The following is an 11803-nucleotide window of genomic DNA, read 5'->3' on the forward strand; positions in this document are numbered from 1 at the left end:
ATTCCTAAACCAATTTGATTTCAACATTTAGGACATACTTTGACTTTGTCTGATCATAACTGGTAGATGTTTAAATGGTGCATTACAATGGCCATTCACAGAAGATACCGGAACCTCATGTCACTGTGACCTGTTCTTTAGGGATGTTGTTGTGAGCCAGATTTTCCCATTCCCAACTGTTGAGAAGATTAAGGACTTCTGGGACTTGCCACTGGCTCTGCTGCTCCCTCCTAGGAGCTTCTGGCACTTTCTATTTGCTTGATGATCTCTTTCATAGAACTTGATGACTTCTTCAATTAGAGCGTAAGCTCATGAGAGCAAGGACTGTATACACCCCAGTGTTTAGCCCAGTGCTTAGGACTAGTATGTGTTTAATAAATGCTTTTTTATTCATTCACTTGCCCATTTAAGAATTCAAATGAACATCTGCATGCCCTTAGACATGGCTCTTTGACTCTCCATACCTTAGTTTCTTCATCTATAAATAAAAAGGCTGGATCAGACACTTTCATGTCTCCTTCCAGGTCTGGCATTTTATGAAACTATGAAAAATAATGCCACTTTCCTATCCAGGATGAAAGTTTTTTAACATTAAATTAGTCCAAACTTCGAAGATTCATTCTTTTAAAACAAACAAACAAAAAGCAAGGTATTCGAAATACCTACATACTTTAATAGTCTCCCCTGAGAATGAATGGCCCTGACTTTCACCATGCCTTGGACCACTTGGTATCACCAAGGACTTGGTCAAAGTACACAGTAAAAAAAAATTATTTTCAATTCACACCTGGGAAATGGGAACCATGAGCTGACTGTCAAGGTCAGAATACAAAGGAAGATCATTTGCTTCCTTTGTAGGATCCAGAGATAGCTAGCTGCAAAAACAGCTTCCCTATCTGCCCCCTTAAATAGAAGCTGAACTTGGACTCCAAATAAGCCAAGTTCTCCTGCTGCTCAATAGACAAAGGAAGCCCCCACCCTAAAATAGTGGGTCCCTCGGTCCCCTAAACATCAGCTTCATTGTACACACATGGCCACCTACCCCACTGCAAAGTGACTGTGCTCCTCCCAGGCCACAATCCTGCAGACAAAGAGTGCTTGGGCATAGTCATTAGGCCGGCTCACGAGGTCCGCAGGACAGTCAGCGAGGGGCACATACACCCTTGGGACTCGGTGATCAGAGGGTGAAAACAAGGCACATTTCCTGAACAGCTCACTGTTCTTATCGGCCAGGGGCTTGATGAACCCAGTGGCTGCCCTGGAATGCTTCTTCTCTAAGATGTAAACCACCTGGAATAATAAAAAAGCCAGAGTTAACTTTGCAGCACACCAGAAGTCAGGGGGAGACAGAGGAGAGTCCCTGGGCCAAAGGGAGTTAATTATCCCACCAACAGATATTGAGTAGTACTATGTGATGGAGTAATCAATATTTAAGCACAAAGAAATGTCCACATGACATGGAACCAGCTCCATAACCATGGGCCATGCATCGTTCAGAAGCCAGATTAGCAGGTGACACTCGGATATAAAGAAGCGTCTACCTGGAGCTCAATAACAGTCGGCCTCTTAGCATCCATTTTGCATATGTGCAGATTTCTTATGTTTATTTCCAGCAGTGACTACTTAGGCTATTTTTACTCATTTTCCTTAAAAAGGGCAATTTTGTTAAAACCACAACATGTTTCCTGTTGCTTAAGATAGAAGAATAAACCATATTCCCTGAGACCCAGAAGCAGCCAGGAGGAGCTTCCATCAATCAATCAGCGAGCGCTCATCAGGTATATCCAATGTGCTAAGCCCCAGGCTAGGTATCGAGGAGACAAACAGAAGCCAAACCAGGCCCCAGTTCTTGGGGAGCGACGTTCACATGGGAGCTGACTAGCTAGCACACCAGGGCATGTGAACACCAGCACAATCTTCCTACAAGGACACAGTGCTCCTGGAAAATCCTATTCTTATTTCATTGAAGTCACAGGGAAAGGTGGAAAAAACAGGAAACAAATGCTATTGGCTTCACTTGGCCAGAGGAGGTAGCCCCAAGCCTGCACCCCAGAAGACTAGGGTATGCCAAGAACACAGAAACTAAATGCCAAAGTACGCATGGTGGGCATGATGGTGCAGCGATTATGCCAGCCCCGCTGACAAGAGGGACACAGTTTTTACCTTGGCAGATCTCTGGAGCAAGTTGTCTGAGCAGAGTTTTGTGTCTTGTGACTTCGGGCTGTTTCCCTGGGTGCCAGGCAGCATGTTGGTATTCTCATTTCCTAGATAATCAGAATACATCAAAGAGTCAAGGGCGTACCATGTCCGATAAAGCTACAACTCAGTTTGATAATTAAAGATTTAAGAAATCGGGGACATTCAGGAACTTTCCCATGGTTACGGAGGCATGAAGTACTAAAATCAGGATTTGATTCCAGAACTTCCTAACTCCACTTCTAGCCCTTTATTTACTAGAAAACATTTTCTATCCATGATAAAAATAGAATGCTATTAACATGTCATGTAAAAAGAACCAGAGCCTCATAAGATCTTGCTAAAGTTTATGTCCCAGTGGAACGTGGAATATGGTGGCATCATTTCTGCATCTTCCCTCATCTGGCAGAGGGTCTAAACATAATCCTCACAACAGCAGCTCAGTGTATTCTCAGGACTGATTCCAAGTTTTCCGGACTAAAAGAAAGTGGGGAGAAAGTTCCCCTGCCCCTCTGTGTCCCTTCCCAGAGCACGTGACTGTTCACATTGCTGGGATGAGATGGGAGTCCACAACTCTATTCCTTCAGGTGAGACGGAGAATTTGCTATTGGTGCTGCCTCAAGATCCTGTATCCATGCGCCTGCTTGATGCAACCTCAGGCTCCCGGGGCTCTGACATCTATTCCGCTCCCCTGAACCCTTGGAGCTTTCTGGCCTTTCTGGCCCCCTACCACAAAATTCGATCTACTGCATTGGCTCTCCCTGTTAGAATGCTTCTTGGTAGAAGCTCTGTGAAGGCAGGAACTGCTTTCCCTTCTGTATTCCTATCCCCAGCACCTAGTACAATGCTTGGCATATGGCCAGATTGCATTAAACACTTTGTCAGTTGTTCATGAAATACTTTCCTCACAATATCCCAATGCAAGGCAGAGTTCAAAAATTGTTATTCCCATTTGACCCGAGGAAACGGAGGTTCTGAGAGGCTGGACGATGCAGCCATGATTGAAGGGATGGACCTGGTCTTTCACCTTGCTGGTTCTGGCCCTCAATTCACTGCATGATCCTGACATGCAACCAATAGTAGGCAAATGGATGAAATAAAAGTATTTTTGAGTTAGCAAGGGCTTGGCATGTCATATCTAATCTAATCTAATCTCTTCATTTTATGGATGAAGAAACTGAGGTCCAGAAGGAGGTACTTTTCCAAGATGAGTCCTCTGTTTGCATGAATTCTTACCCTGAAATTCAGCCTTAAGTCCAATCTGCTCTGCCTAGCTCACAGGACTCATGTGCAAAGCTTCACCCAACAAACTAAGAGGGTAACACAAGCTGAATTAAACTAACTCGCCTGCATGTCAAAATGCCAAAGAACAGGATGGTATTTAATACTGTCCCAGGCCACAATGAAGAAAAGAGATAGGTTAATTTATTGTGCACATCTGCTGAAATACAACAAAATCAAAATAAACTCTAAGTTTTAAAAGTACCAGCCATAATAAACAAAATGGTGGAAAATGGATTATATTTATTAAATTTTTAAAAACCAACCCTGAAGTTCCTGGCTTTTCTTAGTTATATTATATAAAGAGTAAAGTACTTAAATTCCTTTAATGTTTAATTTCCTTTAAAAAAAAACACTTATAAAATGCACATTCACCCAAGAAACTGAAACCACATCTCTCCAGTAAAGACACATGTAGGCGTTGTACCAGGAGTATTAAAAATCCTCATGAAAAAGTAGCAAGCTAAACATTTTTCAACATTCAATATTTTATATTTTTGTTTGTTATTCTGGCTCCCCCAACCCCCAAACTCTAAATCCCAGCCTTAACCAAACAAACTGGAGTTTCCAGGTGCAAAAAGCAAATACATATGGGCTAAACCCCCAAAACCAGACAATTGGGGGAGAGGGTGCCTTGTACTCATTATCATTTGTAAATGGCATGGGCCAAAATAAATAAATAAATCCTTTTTGGGACTGGCCCCTTCTTAGTGAAGGCTCAGCTGGGAGCCAACTTTTACCATTCTGGGCGTACTCTGGAAACACTGACATGGTCTGAACTGAATGGGGCTGAAGAATGATCAACTGTTTGTTTTTCCATCTATGTTGAAATCATCTACCTACCAGCGTGTCCACTTAAAGTAGAGTTCTCATTGTTCTGCAGAAAAAAGGCTTTCCCAAAGTCTCTATCATCCTGGCCATAAGTTACACACACACACACATACACACACACACACACACACACACACAGAGAGAGAGAGAGAGAGAGAGAGAGAGAGAGAGAGAGAGAGAGAGAGAGAGAGAAACCATCAAAGCTCTCTTTTTAATTTTAGGCTATGCTCTAAGGCTCCAAGTTTCTTTGTTTCCCAGAAAGAATCTAGGAAAAATGTTTTCTAGGGTCAGAGATAAGAGCCTGCACAAGACACATCTCTTTTCTATGATCACCCCCTCCAAAAGGTGCCCTCGAGAACATTGCAAATAGCAGGAGAGTAAGCCCAGGCAGGGAGAAATTAAGGGCTATATAAATGTCAACTATTATTATAATAGCTTCTACCTCATATGGCTGTTGGGAGGAGCAAATGAAAGGATATTTGTATCGTACTCTACACAGTGAGCAGCATATAATAGACACTTATATTATTAGCTGTCTCCACTATTATAACCATTATCATTATGCTGGGAAAACAGAAGAGGATGATTCCCGATGATTTTCAAGAACAAAGATCATCTGTCTTGGATAATTTCCTCCCCCTTACTAAGTCCTGTCCATTTTACCTTTGCAACATCTTTATATCCAGCCTTCCTTCTTCCTTTCTTCTGCCCTCAGCCCAAAACAAACCCCCATTATGCCATTCCCAACAAGTAGACATGTCTAGGAAGGAGAAGCTCACAAGTCTTCAGTGAGGAGGAAAATATTCTCTCCTAAGTTAGCCCACTTACAGGGAAAAAGTCTTTCCTTAATTTAAACTACATCTCCTGCTTTATTACTAGGTCTATACTTCAGAGCAAACTTGAACAAGTGGAAGCAGTCATTGATAACCTGCCCTACAAATATTTGAAGATAGCTGGCATACTCTCCCTTCCAAAATCATCTTTTCAACAATTAAATATATCATTATTTCAACTGACCCTTGAATGGCACAATCTCCAGTCATCTCACCATTCTGGATGCCATTCTCTATACTTCTTTTAGTTTAAATATATCAATAAAATGCAAGTTCCTTGAGGGGAGCTTCTTTTTTTATTTATTCATTTATTTATTCATTCATTTGTTTATTTATTTTTTAAACATTTATTAATAATCATTTTTAACATGGTTACATGATTCATGCTCCTACTTTCCCCTTCACCCCCTGCATCCCCCCCACCCGTGGCCGATGCACATTTCCACTGGTTTTATCATGTGTCATTGATCAAGACCTATTTCCAAATTGTTGGTGGTTGCATTGGTGTGGTAGTTTCGAGTCCACATCCTCAATCATGTCCACCCCAACCCATGCGTTCAAGCAGCTGTTTTTCTTATATGTTTCCTCTCCTGCAGTCCTTCCTCTGAATGTGGGTAGCATCTTTACCATAAATCCCTCAGAGCTGTCCTGTGTCATTGCATTGCTGCTGGTACAGAAGTCCATTGCATTCAATTTTACCATAGTATATCAGTCTCTGTGTACAATGTTCTTCTGGCTCTGCTCCTTTTGCTCTGCATCAGTTCCTGGAGGTCTTTCCAGTTCACATGGAATTCCTCCAGTTTATTATTCCTTTGAGCACAATAGTATTCCATCACCAGCATATGCCACAATTTGTTCAGCCATTCCCCAAATGAAGGACATACCCTCGTTTTCCAGTTCTTTGCCACCACAAAAAAGCGCAGCTATAAATATTTTCGTACAAGTCTGTTTATGATCCAGAATGGTTGGATCAGTTCACAACTCCACCAGCAATGCACCAATGTTCCAATTTTGCCACATCCCCTAGGGGAGCTTCTTTTTGCATGGGACTATCACAGGGATCTGCTAACTGCCCATCAAGGGCAGCTGACAAGAGCTAAGGGTCAGGTCTTTTTTTTTTTTTTTTTAAACTAATTTGTCCCTCATAAAACTTCTCCCCATAGAGCTAAATTAGAAAGGGGGGGAGGGAAGGCTAAAAATATTAAATCTTCAATCCACAGATGTATTCAGAATTCAGTAAAATAAGTCCCATCATTGGCCATGTCAAAAATATGTCTCTTAATGCATTTTTAATTCTTCAACTCTCTAAAAGGAAGTGGTATGTTTCATCTTCCTTCTCTTGGACTTGTATATGGATAGAAATACAGGTTTTCAAAGCTGCTTTTTCTCTTCATTATAAAATTATTTCCCTAGTTGTGTTCATTTCTCTCTGTATCAATTCCCAGAGAACTTCCCATTTCCCCTGAAATTGTCCATATCATCATTTATTATGGCACAGTAATATTTCATTACTTTCCTACACCATAATTTGTTTAGTTATTCCCCCAATATAACACTCCCTTCATTTCCAACTTGGGGTTAATATGAAAGTAGCTGCTCTAAGTATTTTTTTTTTGTATATGTGGGTACTTTTCCTCTTTCTCTGATTTCCTTAGGGAGGTAGAGTTGAATAATAGGCTTTGTAGTCATATACAGTTAGGTCCAGTCCATATATAGTTTGGTAACTTTGGAGGCATAGGTCATAGGATCATATACTGATAGAGATGAGTGGCCTGAAATAAATTAATAAGTCTAGCTCACAAGCCCGCCTCAGAGATAAGATACACCTAACAGGTGGTTTTCCATGAGAATTTTTTTTATTGATGTGTTTTGTTTTTTACATTATACACATTTATATATTCTTTGTACTTCCTGAGAGGTCTCTTGTAACAAAGTAAATTGGTTAAATAACACTATGAATCCAGTGATTCCCCAGGAAAGTACAATCAACATTCCCCATCTGTAGCTTCCCTTCCCCCATTCTCTCTATTTTTTCAAATGAACAGAAATGTATTTTCTATTCCTCCCCCAGAAAAAGAAGAAAAACAAATTCCTTGTAATAACTAAACACTGCTGAGTAAATAAACTCTCTTGCTGGATGTATACAAAAATATCCAGATCTCTTTCTGTGGCCTAAGTCAGCTGCCTCTAGCATGGAGGAGGACATCTTAAGCCTTGGTCCTCTGAAATCATGATCCTACCTCTTAAAGTTTTCAAAGTGGTCTGGTTTTTCAGTGTAGTTATTACATAAATTGGTCTCCTGATTCTGCTCATTTCATTCATTCTAAGTTTATGGAAGTTTTTGAAATTGTTCTTTTTAAAAACAGACATCCCAGAATGCACTGCTCTAGTTTTGCTAACTTTAAAGTGTGTCAGTTCAGAGAGGTCTTCCCTTATCTTTTTTGTGCCCATATTTTCTTTAAAAGATTTATTTCCTTTATCCTGATGACACAAAAGTCTCCAGCACCTACAGAGACCACAGCTCTCTTGGTCATTCTCCAATTGAGGGGAAGCCCCTTAGTTTCCAGTTTTTTGGCCACCATAAAAGAGCTGCTATCAATATTCTTATCAGTAAAAGCCTTTTTCTTCTCTCATGTGGGAACAGGCCTAGCCCATGATATAACAGGGTCAAAGGGCATGCATTATTTAATAACTTTTTGCATGTAATAACACATTGCTTTTCAGAATGATTATACCTATTCAGTTCCACTAACAATGAGGGCATCACTGTGCCTGTTTTCCCACAACTCTTCCAACGATTATAATTTTCTTTCATCATCTTTGCCACACTGAGGGTTCTGAAAGAAAAGCTGCTATAATTTACATTTCTCTAATTAACAGGGATTTGGAACATTTTTTTCATATGGCTACAGACAGCTTAAATGTCTTCCCTTGAGAACTGCCTGTTCATATCATTAGACTATTTGTCAATTGGGGAATAGTTCTTTCTTGTAAGCTTGAATCAGTTCCTTAAATGTCTTAGAAATGAGCCCTTTATCAGAGAAGCTTGCTGAAAAGACTTTTTTCCCACTTAATTGTTTTCCTTTTAACCTTAGCTTTGTTTAGACTTGTAAATTTTATGAGATCAAAATCACACATTTACTTTCTGTGATCCTCTTGACTCTTTGCTTGCACATAAACTTTTCTCCCATCTGTGGATCTCAGAGTACTTTTTCAATGTTTCTCTAATTTGTTTATGAGGTGACCTTTTATATCTAGGTCATGTCTCCATGGAGTTTATCTCGGTGAGGTGCTGGTGTCAAGCTCATTTTTTCCATAGTGATGCCCAATTTCCCATGTAATTTCTGTCAGATTTTGAGTCCTCAAAGCAGGAGATGGAACTAGAGTATGAGGCACATGTACTTCTATGCTGCACATCTAATCTGTTCTCCTGATTGGTCTCTCTGTTTTTTAACCAGCACCAAACTCGTAATATTTAGTGCTTTCAAGTAGAAGAGTAGTTTGAGGCCAGGCACAGATAGGCTCCCTTTAGTCACATTTATTTTCAATATTTCTTTTGAGATTCTTGACCTTTTTTCTTCTATATGAATTTCATTATTATTTTTTCTAGTTCTATGAAGTAATATTTTGACAGTTTTATTGGGAGGGTATTGAACAAGTAAATTAATTTAGACATTAATGTCATGTTTATTATGTTGGCTTGTCCTACTCTTGAGCAACTAATACTTTTCCAATTACTTAGATCTATTTCTATAAATATGGAACAACTAGGCAGTGCACAGAATAGAGTGCCAGGCCTGGAGTCAGGAAGATTCCTCTTCTTGAATTTTCAAATCTGACCTCAGATACCCTGTTGCCTCAGTTTCTTCATCTGTAAAAAATGAACTAGAGAAGGAAATGGCAAACTACTCCAATATATTTGCCCAAAACACCCAAATCAGGTCACAAAAAGTTAGACATGATGACTAAAAAATGACTGAACAACAAAATTTCCATAAATAGTTGTGTGTGTGTTTGTGCATGTGTGTTCCTGTCTGTGTTTCTTGGAAAAAAGAATAATATGAGTATTAATATATTAATATATTAGTAATTTTAAAAGGAATTTCTCTTTCTATCTCTTCCTGCTGAATTTTATAAAAATAATTATGATTTATATGAATTTTATATCCTGCAAATTTCAATTCATTTTTGGTTGGTTCTTCAGGGTTTTATAAGTACATCATCCTATTAGCTAAAAAAAATTGATCATTCTTTACTTATTCCCTCAATTTCTCTTTCTTCTTCCATTGGTATGGCCAGCAGATCTGATACTGTATCAGACAGAAGTGGAGGAAAAGGTACCTTTATATTCACCCCATTTTATTGGAAATAAGTTGTTTCTGCTACTAATAAGAGTATTGTTGTTCAGTCATTTTTCAGTCATGTCCAACTCTTGGTGAACTCATTTGGAGTTTTTGCAAAGATACTGAAGTAGTATGACATTTCTTTTTCCAGTTCATTTTACAGATGAGGAAACTGAAGCCAATAGGATGAAGTGTCTTGCCCAAGTTCCCACAGCTAGGACATGTCTGAGGCCAGATCTGAACACAGGAAGAAGAATCTTCCTAATTCCAGGCCCAGCACTCTATCCACCATACCACCTAGCTGCCCATTCAAGTAAGAGTAGCTCTTAGTTTTAGATATATATACCATTTATCATTTTATAGAAAGATTCATTTATTTGTTTTCTAGAATTTTAAAAGAAATGAGTATTATATTTTGTCAAAAGCTTTTTCTGCATTATTGATACTCATACTGATGAAATCATATGATTTCTATTGATTTGGGTTTTTAATGTGGTTAATTAGATTTATAGTTTTCTTAATATTAAACCAACCTGGCATTCCTAATATAAATTCAATCTGGTCAACAAGTATAATTTTTGTGATACAGTGCTTTAACTTCTTTGTTAATATTTTATTTTAAAATGTTTCATGTTTTCCTTGAATATATGTCAGTGGATATGACAGCAAAAACCCTGAGGTAGAAGTGAGGAAGAGATGTGGTACTACTTTGGGACTTTACAACAAGTCACAGAAGAAGAACAGCCCATTTTCCCTTTTGGGCCACCCACTGTTCCTATACTGAAGGGGCTGGATGAGTCTGGAATCTCTGTGACTCCTCCAAAGAAGGCCTAAACCTTTCTCCAGAACTTCTGGCTGTTCCACCAAGCCTTCTAACTGCTCCTTTTTATTATTTTAAAATATTATTATTTAATATTGATTTATTTATTATTAATTATTTAATAATGATGACTATTCCTTATGAAACCCCTCTTAACATCCTTCACTCACCTTAGATCCTCCTCCAACCCAGGAAATAATCAACTAATTTGACAAAGTAAATAGAGCACTGGGCCTAGAGTCAGGAAGAGCTAATCTATCCTCAGACACTTACTAGTCAGGTGACCTTGGGCAAGTCACTTGACCCTGTTTACCTTGGTTTCTTCATCATCAAATGAGCTGGAGAAGGAAAATGCAAACCTCTCCAGGATCTTTTGCCAAGAAAGTCCCAAATATAGCATCACAAAGAGTCAGACCCAACTAAAAATGACTGAACAATAATAACAGAAGTTCAGAATGAAAAAAAAAAAAGGGAAGGTGAATGAATACAAACTTGCAGTGAATAACAACTCCTCTGCCCACTGGAAAGTATCTATTAGAGAGAACTGAAAGGAGAAACCTAGTGATTCTGACTGTGCATTAGTGGCTCACATCTCTGCCAGCAGGGGGCATCCCAGCAGGATGAACAGATAGACACCATGTTCATTTTCCAGCTACAGGCCCTGTGTACACTTCAGGATTACGAGAATAAGCGATTACTACTTGCTTTCCTCAGCAATATGGCTAGTTCTCAAAGACACTGCTCAAGCCTTATATACACATATAAGGCTGAATACACATGGTTGTTTGGCTTGATCTGGTTTTAAAGAAAAGGTAATAGGTGACTTTCAGTAGGAATAAGATAACAGGCCACCTGGTTATGGGGGAAAGATCTCACTGGAAGAAAGACAGAATAATTGAATAGGATCAGAAAGGAGAAACAAAGGCCTTGGGGACCAGAGGATGAAATACCGGGATAACAGAAAATGAGAGTCGGAAAAATCAGTCCCACCGACAAAAGTATGCCAGGGATCCTGTTGCTAGGCCTGCTGACAGATGAACTTGGAATTTCCATTGACAATTCTTATAGGACACGGAAAAATGAGTAAGCAGAGTAGACAAGGCCACCAAAGGAGGAATAAAAAAAAAAAGGAAGAGACTCTCCACAAAGGCCTTCTAAGAGTAGTATTGTAAGTGTTATGGAGGTAGAAGAGAGAAGCAGATTCTGGAAAGAAAGGGAGAGGAGAATGAGGAACTCCAACAGAAGCCTGTCCTGCTGGCTCACAAAGGTCACAGGACAAGAAAATCCAACATCCAGACAGACCGAACAGGGAGTGTGGTGGGCTGCACTCAGTCTGAAGTTCTTACTCCTTCACACAATCGCAAGATGAGGAAGACTTTCTAGGTATAAGTACAACTATACATCTATCTATCTATCTATATCTATCTATCTATATCTGTATCTGTATCTGTATCTGTATCTGTATCTGTATCTGTATCTGTATCTGTATCTATATCTAT

At 39.3% G+C, this 11803-nt stretch overlaps 1 protein-coding gene across 2 annotated transcripts in view; it reads right to left on the minus strand.

The window, feature by feature from the left end:
* Positions 1-11803, minus strand: part of DIS3L2 (DIS3 like 3'-5' exoribonuclease 2) — a 334902-nt gene that overhangs the window by 218991 nt on the left and 104108 nt on the right. The window contains exons 7-9 of one of the 2 annotated variants that reach the window (XM_044673272.1): positions 4981-5013; positions 2164-2229; positions 1043-1290 (exon numbers count right to left, since the gene is read on the minus strand). In XM_044673272.1, the coding sequence (XP_044529207.1) occupies positions 1043-1290; positions 2164-2229; positions 4981-5013 (347 nt within the window). Of the gene's footprint in view, positions 1-1042; positions 1291-2163; positions 2265-4980; positions 5014-11803 lie in introns of both variants that reach the window. The other variant, XM_044673271.1, reaches the window with a different exon arrangement.

Source organism: Gracilinanus agilis, chromosome 4 (genome assembly GCF_016433145.1).
Source record: "Gracilinanus agilis isolate LMUSP501 chromosome 4, AgileGrace, whole genome shotgun sequence".
Classification (NCBI taxonomy): domain Eukaryota; kingdom Metazoa; phylum Chordata; class Mammalia; order Didelphimorphia; family Didelphidae; genus Gracilinanus; species Gracilinanus agilis.